Source organism: Sceloporus occidentalis, unplaced genomic scaffold (genome assembly GCF_023333645.1).
Source record: "Sceloporus occidentalis isolate IW3139 unplaced genomic scaffold, rSceOcc1.0.p SCAF_6, whole genome shotgun sequence".
Taxonomy (NCBI): domain Eukaryota; kingdom Metazoa; phylum Chordata; class Lepidosauria; order Squamata; family Phrynosomatidae; genus Sceloporus; species Sceloporus occidentalis.
This window is the reverse complement of record NW_028316986.1, coordinates 58,895,404-58,911,168: the sequence shown is the minus strand read 5'-3', so window position 1 is coordinate 58,911,168 and position 15,765 is coordinate 58,895,404. Positions and strand designations below refer to the sequence as shown.

General features: G+C 41.9%; 1 protein-coding gene across 2 annotated transcripts in view; it reads right to left on the bottom strand.

Annotated features, from left to right (window-relative positions):
• Positions 1-15,765, bottom strand: part of QPCT (glutaminyl-peptide cyclotransferase) — a 41,600-nt gene that overhangs the window by 18,318 nt on the left and 7,517 nt on the right. Inside the window, exon 1 of one of the 2 annotated variants that reach the window (XM_089529786.1) lies at positions 4,659-5,104. The exons of the other annotated variant lie outside the window; for it this stretch is intronic. Within the exon in view, the coding sequence (XP_089385912.1) occupies positions 4,659-4,790 (132 nt within the window). The 5' untranslated portion in view covers positions 4,791-5,104. Of the gene's footprint in view, positions 1-4,658; positions 5,105-15,765 lie in introns of those variants that run through there. 2 annotated transcript variants of the gene reach the window in all.

Below are 15,765 nucleotides of genomic sequence, written 5' to 3'. Positions count from 1 at the left end.
CATGGCAGAGGATTAAACTAGATACCTCTTATGTTTCCTTCTAAAGCTGTAATTTTCTAATTCTGTGCTGATGCATAGGGGTCAATGTACACATGATAGTGTATCATTTCTACACTATACAGTTAAAGCAGTATGATGCCACTTTAAGTATCTTGACTCCATCTTATGGATTCCTGGGATTTGGTGAAGGGCTTAGCATTCTCTGCTAGGGAGCTCCAGTCCAGACCTGTAAATGATGGCACCAGAACTCTCTAGCAAGGAATTCTAAGTATCACACCAAACTACAGATCCCAGACTTTTATGGGTGGACCTACAGCAGTTTAAAGTGGTATCAAAAAGTGGTATATATGTGTAGTGTGAATACATTCCAAAAGCAGAGTACAGAGCACCAGCAAACAAAAAAGTTTTTGCAAACAAAAACCTCAGAAAAGCAAACAAAAAACTCCATCTTTTCCTTGCTCATCTCAAAGTCACCCAAGCACCCACACTTTCCTTACAATATATGGCTGTCTTTATCTTTTCTCTAGTGGGCAGGATTACTAAAAATGAGCCGGTACAAAAATTCAGAAGCACCAGAGCCGTTCTCTTTGCAGGGCTCTAAGACTACATACACTCTGCAGAAATAACCCAGTTTGACACTACTTTAACTGCCCTGGCTCAATGCTATGGAATTCTGGGAAATGTAGTTTGTTGTGGCTCCAGAGCAGAGCTCTGCTTGTTCAGTGCCAAGAGCTGATCTGCCTGTGTAGTTTGGCTGTCTGTGAGTTTCACAAACAGAAACAGTGATATGAAAGCAATACAACATTTTATAATTCCCTGGAGTTCCAGGGAATGTAACAAATGTTTACTTTAGAAAGGATGAGTAGAGAGGCCTATGAAAGCAGGCAGGCAGGCGGGCATCCTTTCACACACACACACACACACACACACACACACACACACACACCTACCATAAATATATATGTGTTTGTGTGTGTACACACATACAAATACACACACACACACACACACACATACTGGTTGGCTTTGCCTCTTAAAGGAACTGTGGATTATACTTCCAGTTTCCCTTGTCTGATAAACTCCTGTATTTAACTTGACAGAAAGCAGTCCTGTATCTGAAGGATTGTCAGGAGACAAGCCTCTGCTTTCTTCGAAGGGGTACTCAGACCAAATTTGGGCAAAAAATAAACTATAAAAAGGAAGAGCAAAAGGTAACTTAAAGTTGCCCTCATTCAGCGAGCATTTTGACAGCTGACTAAGGAGGGTGCTTGGTCTTGCCCTTTTCAGTAGGCCTAGGCAAAAGCAAACTACTACTGCTGCTGTGTTTTTCTTCATAGATAGATAGATTTAGAGATAGCCTGTGTGACCACCTCTGATGTTGATTAGCAATGTGTGTCCTGGTTGTCATCTGTGAAATGTCAGAGGGTATATCTGATCTCTTTAAAACTCTCATCAAAGCACTGTTTAGTGGAGATGAAGTTCTAACTATCCATTAGTGTGCCATTTGTAGGATAAAACTTTTCCAAGTAGAACAGATTTGGGAAGGGAGAATTGAAAGTGAGGAAAGCAGGATATGCTGGGGAGGAATGAGTGTTGCTTGCTGTTTTGCCATTCTCCTGTGGCTTCCTGCTTTCCTTCCACAGAGTTCAATATCTGTGTTCCAAAGAGCATATGTACAGTTTCAAAAGCCACAAAAATGGTGATGGTGGTGAAGAGTGTCTTAGAGATGAGAAAGCAAACGTTCTAAGCACCCCCTTTCCTGCACTGGTAGTTCCCCAATTTTATTTTAATTTTTACAGAAATAACTCCAGAATTCTGATTTATACATTAGTATTTTAAATGCTGATTGCCCATTTGTGTGTGTATTTAATCCCTCAAGGTTCATCTCTGTAGGCTTTCTAAAGGGGGCAGGCATGTGCAGCACTGCACCTGGGGCAAGAAATTAGGGTTGCCAGGTTGGGACCATCCCAGGCTCGAAATTTGATTCTTTGTGGTGTCACAGAAGGGATGCCGTGGTGGCAGAGACGTAGCCAGGATTTTGGGAAGGGGGGGGGGGGGGTCCAGACTAAGTGCCACCATTATAATGGGGCTTGGGTGTGGCGGTGTAGCAGCACACACTATTCATTGTATCTAATGGAAGGGGGGGTCCAGACCCCATGGACCCCCACCCCCCGGCTACATCCCTGGTGGTGATGTTATGAGGGCAAAGAACAGCCCCGGGGTGTCATTAAGGATGAAAAATTAAGCATTGAGATCGGTTGGAGAGAGTACACCATTCAAATAAAACACCAGGTCCACAAATGTACAATTTATACCCACGTTTTAAGGCTGCACTTATGTGCTGAGATTCCTTCACCCTGAGGGCCAGGGAAGAGGAACCAGCCCCTGAAACTAAGGCCATGAGATCCAGCAGTCACAGGCAAGATGTATGATCAGGTCCCTTTCCCTGAATTTAGTAAGTGATATTACAGGGGCAGGTGGATGCTGTAATTTATTTTGCAATGTACCGTTTTCTCACTCTCCAGGCCTAAAAGACCTGGGCTCTGCAGTGGTTGTGGCACTGGGGACTTGCTCTCGTGTCCTCAGAGAAGCCACTTAGAAATCACGGATATTCATTTCAATACAGTTAAAAGTCCTGTTGATTTCCCCCTAGGATGATTTTAGGGGGTGGTATTCTGTGGAGGACACATTCTGCCCCAAACACCCTCCCCTTCTGAATCTACAAAACCAACAACAACAACAAAAAACCACCTGTGCATAAATCCTCAATTTGGGTTGCCAGATCTTAAGGCTTGGCCCTAACTCTCCAGTTTTCATGGGTCATCATAAGTAGGAGACAAAAGTGCAGTCTTCTTGGGCTAAGCTTCAGGAAAGAGGAAAGAAGTGTGTGCAGATCTCCTGCTCAGCTAATGCATCAGCTGCTCACTGCAATTTGCTAGGCTTAATTGATCTATGTATTTATTTATCTGCCTTCTTCCCACCCAGCCAGTACTGTGCTATCTGTACTGGCTCACCCTCCACTTTCCTCTGAATCTTTCTTCTAGCTAGAAGCAAATAGGCTAGATTAAATGTTCCCCTTCCCATTTACCTAGGTAGGTGAGAAGGAATACTTTCCTCTCATTTTGCCTTGATTTGGGAACAGTCCCTTTAGCTAAGAAACCATGGTAACCGTGTGTCCCTGCACATCTTGTTGGAGTGGAATTCCCATTATTCCTCACCCCTGTTTATGGTGATTAGGACCGCTAGGATGTGTAGTACAGCATGTAGAGGGGCTATATCCAATGTTATGATTTCCACTCATGCTATGGGATTTCCCCTTTTCCTACCCCTCTGGAGCCTTCTAAGCACTCCCTGAACCTGCACTAGAGATCTCCCGATTTTCCAGAGCAAACTGGTTCTCACACAGGGGCTGCTAGTTTTGAAGCAGAATGACTAAAGGTCTGTCTTCTCCTTCATGAGTAAGGTCATGCTCTGCTAGCATCTGAAACATTGGCTTGGGCCCAAGTTACTTATGGGACTACATCTCCCTATATAATCCGCCCCACACTCTTAGAACATCGGGTAAGAACCTATTGGAAATAGCAACCTTTAAATATGTTGCTACTTCTCAAAGAGTATTCTCATCAATGGTTCCGAGACTTTGGAATAGTCTTCCTTAGGAGATCCGCTTGGCGGCCTTGCTAGAAACATTTAGAAAAGCAGTTAAAACCGAGCTTTTTAGCCAAGCATACTCCACCTGATATGAATACCCCCCTGATATGTTATGAATGATATGCCCCTGTCTGTGTATGATCCCTGTCTTGCTTGTTGATGTTATTGTCTGATGTTGGATATTTTATTGTTTTAGCTGCTTTTAACTGAATTTTTATGTAAGCACTGTGTGCTATTATTTAGTCTGTAAAACCGCTTCGATCCACCAGGAGAGGTGGAGAAACATAAATAAATTTTATTATTATTATTATTGGGGATTGAATATGGGAGTTAATCACAAGGACCAAATCTATAAAATGGGCTGCTGGATCTTTGTTGTAGAATTCCCTACTTGTTTTTATTTCATTTTGTGGTGGGGAATGCTTATGTATTCCTCCATCCATGCATTGACCAGAGCCATGTTTATTTTCAGCAAGAAGACTGCATCATGCACCTTCATGACGTGTTTCCATTTACTCCCAGCCTTTATTTCACGTGTGTTTTCCTTCCTCTGGAATCTGACCCTTCTACTTCATGCTGAGATAATTGGGCTGAGTGGGAGGTATTGATTTATATACCAGCCTACCTCATCACATAGATCATCTATTGTTTAAGAGATGCAACATCCCTTCTGGGCATTCAGTCCATACCACACACAATAACAGATTAAATGACAATGTAAAAGGCATAAGGGTAGAACAATGCTCAGAACTGAATCCTCCACATATCATCACCACTCATGTCAATCCTTGCTGAGAAATGCTGTTTTCAGTCCTTCTTTCTCTCAAACCCTTGACGGAGAGGTCTGTGACTTCTTCTCCTCCCACTCCAATTTCCATCCTCATAAGCTTTCCTCCCCAGTTTATGTTTATTTTCAGATTCCCACCTATCACACACAAACACCCAGCAAAGAGTGGGGAAAATACAAAGCAAGCCAGACAACAGGTAAAGAAAGACTCTTGACCCACCTTTTCCTGAGTCCAGTCTGCTCTGCCTTCCCGGCACCTCACTAGCCCAGGGAGAAAGGCTATGGCCAGGGAGAAGACCCAGGCCAGGCACAAGGAGGCTGCTGCCTTGCTGCCTCTGGCTCCCTTAGCCATGTTATCTTCTGCAGGAACAGTTTCCCCTTTTAATGTAGCAATGTAGGGGCTGCTAATTCTCTCTATGCGCACATGAGAGAGACGGCTTTGGGGGCAGCGATGAAGCAACTCAGCCTTCTTTCCCACACAGAATGAGGCTGGTAAAGCAGGCAGGAGAGAGGACTACAGGCAGGTCACTCAGAGCCACTCTGCATGAGGCTCATTCTTGCTTCTGAACCTGTTTCTTGCCAGCCTGCCTCTCTGGCCAGCTTCATTCAGAGAGAGAGATGTTGATTCCCACCATCCAATCAGTCCTGCCTTGCCTATCACCATTTCCTCAGGGATGTGAATTTTTGTCCCTGGCACCACGTCAGCAGCATCAGCATCAGGAGGACAGCATATGACTAATCCCCGCCTCAGCCTTGGGCAGCAGCCACCGCAGGATGGGTTCTCCCCCCTCTCCCTGCTTCATTTCCTCTGCTCTTCCTTCCTCAGCCAGAGATACAGCTCAACAATATCTCTGGGTACTGGATTGGCTGCTGTGTGTGTACGTTTCATATGTGTGTGCATGTGTTTCATTAGAAAATGGGCAATCACTTTGAGTTTCCTCTCCTAAAAAGTTCTAACGATGGAAATCAGGCACAGTGATTTCTATTGTTAAGGTGCCCTTTCAGCTTCATGAGTCCATGAGCATCAATTTCAGATGTGTTGGGTGAAGGGCATGTATTTCGCTCCCAGAAAGAAGACAGGACAGGCTAACTTTTACCTCTCTATTTCAAATCTCAACATTATTAAGTCGAAGGCTTTCATGGTCGGCATCCATGGTTTTCTTGTGGGTTTTTCTGACTATGAGGCCATGTTCTAGAAGAATTAATTCCTGACATTTTGTCAGCAGCAGTAGCTGGCATTTTCAGATACCCAGCTCCCTAAGCCACTTCTCATAGGACCTTTCATAATTTGGGTTGCCCTCCTCTGGAAAAGCTCCAGCTTGTCAATATCTCTCTTGAATTGTGGTGCCCAGAACTGGACACTGTATTCCAGTTGAGGTCTGACAAAACAGAACCAAGTGGTACCATTACTTCTCTCAGTCTAGACACTGAATTAATGCAGCCAGAATTCCATTGGCTTTTTAAGCTGTCACATCACACTACTGACTCATATTCAGTTTGTACTCCAGTACGACACTTAAATCCCTTTCACATGTACATCAGTCAAACCAGGTGTCACCCATCCTATATCTGTGCATTTGATTTTTATGACCTAAGTGTAGTACCTTACATTTCTCCCTGTTGAAATTCATTTTGTTAGTTTTGGCTCAGCTTTCTAATCTATTCAGGTCATTTTGAATTTTGATCCTGTCCTCTGGGGTATTAGCTACTCCTCCTAATTTGGTGTCATCACAACTTTGATAAGCATGCCCACTATTCTTTTATCCAAGTCACTGATAAAGATGTTGGATAGCACTGGGTCCAGGACAGAACTCTGGGGCACCTCACTTGTCACTTCTCTCCAAGATGAAGAGGAGCCACTGTTGAGCACCCTGTGGGTTTGGCCGTTCAACCAATTACAAATTCACCTAACAGGTGCCTTGTTTAACCCACATTATACTAGCTTGTTTGCAAGAATATCACTGGGGACCTTTTCAAAGGCCTTACTGAAATCGTCATCAAGAAATAGATGGGGCAGCATTGGGAGAGAGAAATCATGCCAGCCCCTGGAGGCTGTGACACCCAGTGCAGGGATGATGCTACTTAGAGTGAGTCCAACCAAAAACAAGCTAAAGTATCTGAAGGCCTATAGCGAGGCAATAAATGTAGTTTAAAAATAGTTTTTCTGCTAAAATCATTGTAGCTACATAGAAATGTTCAGCTGAGTTGTTTCAAGTGTTCGGGGATCTGCTACGATCTGGCTCAAAGGAGAATTTTAGCCACTCAACAGCCCCCTGTGAAGAATTCACCCATCATTTTGCAGATAAAATTGGCTGTTCTGATTTAGATGCCAGAGTTGATACAGATCTGGTGGATGTAATCTTGGCCCCTGCTTGACCAGTGTTAATGCATACTTTTCAGTTTGTGCAACCTGAGGATGTGGACAGGATCCTTAGAGAAGTGAGAGCCACCACATGTTTACTAGACCCTTGCTGTTCCTGGAAATAAACAGGCCAGAGGAGGACTTGCTGAGTGGGTAAGGGAGGTGAGAAATGCCTCTTTATAACAAGGCAGGGCCCCAGCATGCTTCTTTTGAAATATCTTTCCTTGGATCCTACTATAATAGATCATTATAGGCCAGTCTCCAAGCTTCCATTTTTGGGCAAGGTTCAAATTCAGGGGCTCCTGGATGTTGAGTATTTGGATCCATTTCAATCAAGTTTCAGAACTGTTTATGGGTCAGAGAAAGCTTTGGTCACCCAGGTGAATGTCCTACACAGGGAATTGGACATGGGGAGTGTGCCCCTTTTGGTTCTGCTGGACCTCTCAGTGGCTTTTGATCATTGACCATGTTATCCTTCTGAGACACTTCTCTGGGATGGGGTTTGGAAGTAGTTCTACATTGGCTCCATTCTTTCTTGGAGTGGTGCTCTCAGAGGATGGTGCTTGGGTGGTTCCTGTTCAATTTCTTGGCCATTGGCCTGTGGAGTCTCTCAGGGCCCAATCTTGTCCACTATGCTATTTAACTTCTACATGAAACTGCTGGGAGAGGTTGTCCAGAGTTTTGAAGTCAGGTGTTACTAGTGTGTTGATGATGCCCAGCTCTATTACTGCTTTGCACTTAATTCCAAAGAGGCTGTTTCTATGCTATACTGGTGCCCGGCAGCTGTAATGGACTGAATGAAGGGGGGAAAATATTGAAACCTAATAACTATTGAAACCCAAACTAACATGCTCCTGGTCAGTCAAAAGACAGATCTGGGAATAGGGATTTAGCCTGTGTTAGATGGGTTATGCTCCTCTTGAAAACTCATAGGCGGTACTCCTGGATTCAGCTCAGCCTGGAGGCCCAGGTTTCAGCAGTGACCAGGAGTGCTTTTGCACAGTTGGAACTAGTGCACCAACTGCACCCATTCCTAGAGAAGTAACTTCTGGCCACAGTGGTACATGTCTTTGTTATATCCTGTTTGGATTACTCCAATGTGTTCTGTTTGGGGCTGCCTTTGAAAAGTGCTCAGAAACGTCAGTTGGCTCAAAGAGCTGCAGCCAGGTTGTTAATTGGCGCTGGCTACAGAGAGCACATAACTCCCTTTTTATACAACAGCTTTGCTGGCTGCCAACCTGTTTCTGGGCACAATTCAAAGTGCTGGTGATGACCTATATGGCTTGGGTTCAAGTTATTATTAGAATTCTAAGATTGTCTGGAGAGGTCCTTCTCTCTGTCCCACCACCTTCTCAGGCTTATTTGGTGGTTACAGAGGAGAGGGTCTTGTTGGTGGCTGCTCCCAGAGTTTAGGATGGCCCCTACCTTGCTCTTTTGTTGGCAGGCCCAAACATTTCTGTAACATCAGGCTTTTGCAAAGTAACTAGGATTGTGCTTTTTAATCCTGTATGGTTCTGTTTTTAAGGTTGGCATCCAGTTATTTAATGTATTTTATTTTTGTAATGTCTAATGTTTAATCTCCATGAACACTTTCTCTTTAAAACTTATATTTATACTTTTCATGCTGTTGTATTGTTTTTAATTTGTATTGTTTTAAATATGTTGCTAGCCCCTTTGAGTCTCATTATCGTGAGAAAGGCAGGGTACAAATTAATAAAACAACAATGACAATAACAACAACAACTTTCAAAGAACAACAGCCCACCACCTTCTGCAGTTGTCAGTTCCCTTTTCTTGTAGTTTGAATCAATTTTGATCCTGCTAAGAGAATCACAGCAAATTTCAGATGAATATGTGCAGGGAAGTTTGTACAAGATCAGTCTTTGCATTTAGAGCTTTTCAAACTACATGCATGGCCAAGGAGCTATTTGATCGCTGGCAGAGCATAAATCTCCACCAGCATTCCTTTACTAGACTTCCCCTTCTGACTCTGCCAACAATCCCAGCTGATGGCACTAAAGCATGACACTGCAGCCAATTAGTGGTTTGGGATGTGGGGGGGGGGGGAGAGGAGGATGCAGTTTTGCAATATGGAAAAATGGCAAAACGTTGTTTTTCTGCCCTCTACCACACTCACTGCAGGCCTAGTAGGAAAATGGCTCATCTTTGAATCACACCCTAGTGACTACTTATCCTTAGGTTTTTTGTGGTCAATTATTTTTAAAATGACATAAACCAGATAGCTGACTGTGGTTAAGAGATCTTCAACTTTTTGGAAGAATAGGTGCAGTGCTTTTTGCAGCAAGGGAGTTTTGACATTGGGAGGAGAGGAGTGATTTGCTCCTCCTTACACATCTCCATGGGCTTTTTGGCAATTTACCTGAAAGCAGCGAATGTTATAGAGGAATTTATCTGAAAATTTTCAGACGTTTAGATGCAGTAGTTAGGAAGTCGTGAGGAATGAAAACAGATTTAAGGTTTTGAATTAAAAAGGTTTAGGAAGGACTATTCATAAATAACTTAAGTGCCACACTCCTACCATTCCTTTATACAGGTTATCCACTACATCCAGTAGTCACCTCTCTTGAAATAGGATGTTGATTTTTTCCACTTCAGGGTAGATCATTCTTAATGGGAAAATCAGAGCAATTGGTTACTTTAACCAAGCTGCATCTGAGCTGCCTGCAGTGTATTTGACAGAACTGCCTGCAGTTCTGATTCAACATTCTTATTGAATCTGTCTGTCTGGTTCATTATGAATGAGTGTCAGAGAACTGTCAAAATATTATTTTTAAAAATCACCTGTGGATGTTTTCTGGAATGACTAACAGGAGTAGGGGCTGGGACCACTCTTTTAAGTAATGTAACTCACTGTAGTTCAGTGCTAAGAAACCATGTGGTCCTCATGATGCTGTCGGAATGCAATTCTCATCAGCCTAATTAGCATATCCAATAATGAGGGATGATGAGAATATAGCCCAGCAGTATCTGAAGGACCAAGACAGTCTTTGGTCTCATTTATCTGACCTTACTTTGACTATCAGTCAAAGTTAAATCACACCCTTTTAGCTAGTCCGTATAAATATTTTTCTTGAGAGTGCAGAAGAATTTGTTTTCCCTTTTCTGCATAATCACAGAACCTGCCATGCTATGCCATACAATCCCCTGCCATGCAGGCATGTACAACTAAATGTTCTTGAGAGATGGATATCCAACCTCTGCTTAAAGACCACCAAAGAAGGAAAATCCAACTGCTCCCCACTGTGGAACAGTTCTTACAGTTAAAAAGTTCTTCCTAATGTTGAAGAGAAATCTCTTTTTTTGTAATGTGAATCCACTGGTTCATGTTCTAGCCTCTGAAGCAGCAGAAAACAAGTTTGCTCCATCTTCTATATTTCTGCCTATATAAAGATGGCTATTCTGTCACCTCTCAGTGTTCTCCTCCCCAAATTAAACATACCCAACCACCTAAGACATTCCTTATAGAGCTTGGTATTCAGATTTTTTACCAATCACCTTCCTCTGGACATGTTCCAGCTTCCCAATATCCTCCTTGAACTGTGGATCCCAGACCTGGACACATCATTCCAGCATTCTGACCAAAGCAAAATAGAGTAGAGCTATTACTACTTCCAAGACTCTGTAGACCTGTGTCTAGACTGTGCGCTCAATGTCTGATCAGCTCTGATGATAAATATATCAACATTTTGCATTTGCTTGACTTCCAACATCTGTAACTAGGTTAGTTGCAGAGGATCCAATGTACAATCTCCTAGTGTTTTTTTTCCCCCAAAGTAACAGTAACAGTTGTAGGGCATTGCAGTCTGATCTGGCACCACTGTAACGGAGGAATTAGATGCTAATCTTTCCCCTCTACACTGCTTTTCCGTAGAAAACTACATATCTGAAGCTTCAATTTGCATGAAGCAACATTGCAAAGCAAACACACAGGTATCATAGTGGAACTGCACTCTATAAAAAATAGCTCATTCAGCCTTCTTTGTATTCTCTATAAACATTCTTTGTATAATCCAGATTTTTTTTATCTGAACATGTATTTCCATATGCCCTTTTCTACCATTTTTCCTACTTTCTCCCAATCTTCCAACAAATCTACTGCCAGTCTAATTTTGCAACAGATTTTAAAACATTTTGGATCTAATCCCACCATCATCCACCAGTCTATGCCTAGCTAAGATTACGTAAACTGTGGTTTGCATTCAGAATACCATGGGATGCTCATGCTGCAGGAAGGATAAGGAACACAATTCCTCACATACACTACAGGTTGGATGACCTTTTGGAAAGAGGGGCAAGAAGTGAATGGGGAAAAGTTAATGAGTAAAACTTGCCTTCCTCCCTTCCTCTAGTGGGAACTGAGAAGTCTCTTCCATTTATTTAGGGGACCATCTAAATTCAACACAGAGCTTCTACCTAACACTGCTGTCCTGAAGTGTATTTTTTGTAGGCATGACCAGATCACTCAGATATCAGAGGAAGGAAGGAAAACATGCATGAAGTAGAGGCTGGGAGTGAAAGAAAACAGGGCATGGTCTGAAGGCATATGATGATGCAGTCTTCACTACTACTATATTATCTGAACACATCTCATCTTGATAATTTTGGAACTAAGCAGGGTGAGACAACCACCACAGAATATTAACATAGTCTATGAATGGTGTTAATCTATGAATGAATCTTTCTTGAGAAATGGTCTCTGGTCTGATAAAAGGTATCCTGGAAAATCTGTGTTACTTTACTAAGAGATGTAAGAAATTAAAATAAATCAGAAATTTGATTTTATCAGAACACTGCCAACCTACATAGAACATTCATTTTTAAAAATGCCTTGCAAAATTGTTGGTAATGCTACAACGCCACCTGATGGTTCCTGGTAAAATAAAGCATGCAGAAGCCAGCTGTCATCCTCAAATTCTTTGCTAGGATAAATTTGTTTTGCTGTAATAGGAGTTTTTGTGGCTATGTATTCCTGTGTATCCTCAATTAGAGCAGTGCTCTGATATTCTTACCTGTAGCTAAAGTCAACCCTAATAATCATAGGAAGCCAGAGGAGTCTACCACATTGCACTGTCAGGAGCATGGTTGGTCCTTTCATTTGGCAGAGGAGGCAACCAAGATAGATTGGTGGAGAACATTCAGTAGGCTTCTGTTCCTCTTTGTCAGAAGGCAAAGCAGCATATGCTAGATGGCCTGCCCTGAGAGCCTTAGTCATTTTTTTCTCAGATATGGTGGAAGATGCCATCCTATCATCAACTGCTGGCCCAATCACCTTCAGTAATGGAAGAGCATGCCATCTTGTCCTTTCCTTCAAGGAGCAAGGCTCTAGGCAGATTGGTTCTCTTTGTTCTCCAGAAATGGAGAGGAGCTGCTCTTTGCTGAGACTAAGTGCTCGAACTGTTCCAGGTGTCACTAGGAAAGGAAGGTGAAGAAGTCCTATCTTGGCGGTGTGTGTCTGTGTGTGTGTGTGTTCCAGATGCTCTCAAGTCACCTGTCTGATGGAAGGCATATTTGCTAGGGCAGCTCTGTTCTCCTGGCCTGGCTATATTTGTTTTCAGCTTTTGATGTGAGATGTGACTGTGGAACAATGGGCATTTTCAAGAAGGGCTTTATTTAATAGACAGCCCAAAATCTGTACAGATCATCAAATGAAAAGTCAGATTTCCTTCCCTCCTGCTGAGACTGCAGCTGTTTTGAAACATGTTTGCATGTCATCTTTTAACGCATAAATCAATTTGAGAACTTTTCCTTGAATGTTTAAAAATGCTCCAGCAAATGGCAGAACTCCAGGTATCACAGGAAAAGTTCTGAATAACATATTTACAACATTACACTAGCCCCTATATATATGTCTATTACAAAGTAAGTACCATTGAATTCAGTAGGCCTTTTGTAATAGGACTGATGCCTCAAAATAAAATAAAATAAACCAGACAGAGGAAGTTAGAATGAAAGGGCATGCTTCAACCAAAGGTTGACCCCACCATTAGGTAGAGCGGAGCAGCTGATTTGGGATGGCATGTAAACAAATCACATTATTAGATATTTGACATAATTATTGCACCTTTACTGCCAGCGTTGTGGGACTTTTCTGCATCAGGTCCAAAAACAATTTGGCTAGTCATGTTGACTTGTGGCTAGACACTTTGGCCTAAATTCATTTCTAGTCTCACTTAGAATAAGTCAATTGAATCAGTAGCTGAATGCAAACAAACACTTATGTGAATCCAAGAAATCCAGTGGGTCTACTTTAGTTTAGAATAGCAGTCAAATCTACAGCCTTGACATAGGGCAATAGCATCATTTGCTATTCTGTCTCAGCCCCAGTAAACACTTCCACATTCCACTGATATGAGAGGGACAATTAAGCCCATGCATCCCATTTCCAATCTGTGTTACCTGAAAATGTTTTGCACTTCAGTTATGTTGTATGTCTGTTTTTGCAGTACATGGCACACAGTACTGAATGGGTAGGAAGTAACAGTTTATGAATGTGTCTCTTCTTTTTGTGACCAAGATGCGGGAGAGAGAACCTTTCAGTTTTCAACAAGAAACCTCAAACCACTCCAGTATCTTTCCAGAAATTTTATTTTGCTACTAGCAAATGTGATAGAAAAAATATTCTAGTTTTGGAAAGCAAAATTTTGTTCTAGCCTGAATACAAAAATGCTTCTTGATGGTAAGAAGCATTTTATTTACAACAGTTTGGGTCTCAAAACAGATTAATCTAAAGAAGCTCATAGAGAGACTGACATTTTGAGTTCCATTTTATGGGAAAAGGCATGATATAAATTTAATAAATAAAGTTTCTCATCCCTCTTCTCTCCTTATAACCTGGGACTCCTGAACATTGTGGGACAGGGTGGCCAGAGGCTTCCAGGTCAGTGGTGTGGTGAATCCACTGTGCGTTTTATTCCAGACTTTAAAGGAGTTACCAAAGATGTTCTACCTTTGGGATAGAATTCAGCACCCTGGATAACTCCTTCACTGCATCACTGACATTGAAGTACTGGTTGCTCCAATGCTGGATAAAGTAGAAGCTCCTGGGGAAAGGAAAATCAGGCTTGGATCTTAAAATACATTCACAAAACTTCAGAAAGTTTGCAAAAAATTCTATTATTTCAGCTTCTCCTGTTTACAGTCCTGTACAGACAGGCCAAAATAAAGCTGCTTTGGGTCACTTTGGAAGTATGCTGTTTAAATAACACACACATTATTAAGAGGCCAAAAGCTGCGCCAAAGCTACACTCCAGTCCTTAGGACTGGAGATTGGCTTTGGCATGGCTTCTGGCCTTTAGGACACATGCATCATTTAAATAGCATATCACTAAAGTGACCCGAAGCAGCTTTATTTTGGCCTGTCTGTACAGGCCCTACCTCTCTTTTTAGAAACCCCCTCTTGAGACTCTGGAGAGGTTTTTTTAGAGGCAGGTCACAAGTGGCTACAGTAGCAAGAGGCAACCCGTAGTCTCCCAGAGTTTGTTGGATCCAGCTCCCATCATCATTGACCACTGGCTATGTTGTTAAGATTGATGAGATCTGTAGTTCAACAACATTTGGAGGGCCACATATTGCCCTCTCCTGAGCTGCTGGGTGAATAAGGGAAATGGAAAATTTCCTTCCATGAACATCTTTATGTTAACATCTTCAAATGCAAGGCTATGCTTTGTAAAGATTTTGTAACCTTTGCACCCAGTGTTGGATCCCACCTTTGTATCAAAGGCTTTTAATAAATGAGCAATATTAGTTGGGATCCCAATTTAGACCGTAACTGTATACACACTTAATGGGGGTTAAGTCTTTTTGAACTCAGCAGCACTTATTTTTGAATAAGCATGTAGAACTGTACTGTTAGGCTTCACGTTAACTCATTGAAATCTCAGTGGGCAAGTTAAGCCATGAGTAACTTTAAGTCTTATTGATTTTAATGGTTTCATTTGCTCTGTTCACTATGAAGTCCAGATGCTGTTTAAGCACTTTGTTACATCTATAGGCAAGAATCTTTTATGGCTTGCTCATATATTAGTTTATTTGTTGTTTAAACAAATTAGGCATCAATCCTATACCAATTTACTTGGAAGTTTTATTGCAGTTTGAGCAGACTTGATAGTTCAGCATACAGGAGCTTTTGATAAAATACCATTGAACCATATGTGATTTGAACTGTACAATGAGTAAACACAGTACAATTAAAACCATTCTAAATCGATATTATTTTGAATAATGCAGAGACACACAATAATTTCATCTCTATCTCACTGAGGAGGACGATGCCTCAGCAACCCTAAAGGGCTCTAGTGTGCCAACAATCCAAACCCTCTTTATTCACCTACCATCCATATCTACACACATCATGATATAGAACTGTGTGGAAAAGTCCATTATGCTTTCTCATATGAGGAAGTAAAATAACTATTCCATTCATCCCAAATGGCTGAGGTGTACAGTAATGGAGAAAGGATCAAAACACCCCTCCCCTCCCCGATTCTCTGACAATTGATATTAAAAGACACACTACGGTCCAAAAAACACTGCAGAAATAATACAGTTTGAGACTGCTTTAACTCCCCTGTCTCAGTGCTTTAGAATCCTGGGAATTGTAGTTTATTGTGACACCAGAACTCTCTGATGGAGAAAGCGAAATGTCTCACCAAACTAGAGTTCCCAGGATTCCCTAGCATTAGGTCTGGGTAGTTAAAGTGGTCTCAAACTGAATTATTTCTGCAGTGTGTTTTGGACCAAGATCTGGTCCTGGCCTATAAAAAATTAGCACTGTGGCTCGTAGGCACTGATATCTTTCTCTACAATTATTTTTCTTTGTTTTAAAGCCTTCCCTGTGGCCAGTTATTATTGCATCTTGTATATATGTGTGTGTGTGTGTGTATACACATGCACATACACACACTCCTCTCTCCATTGAAACAAGCATGGTTGCCCACTCCTGTCT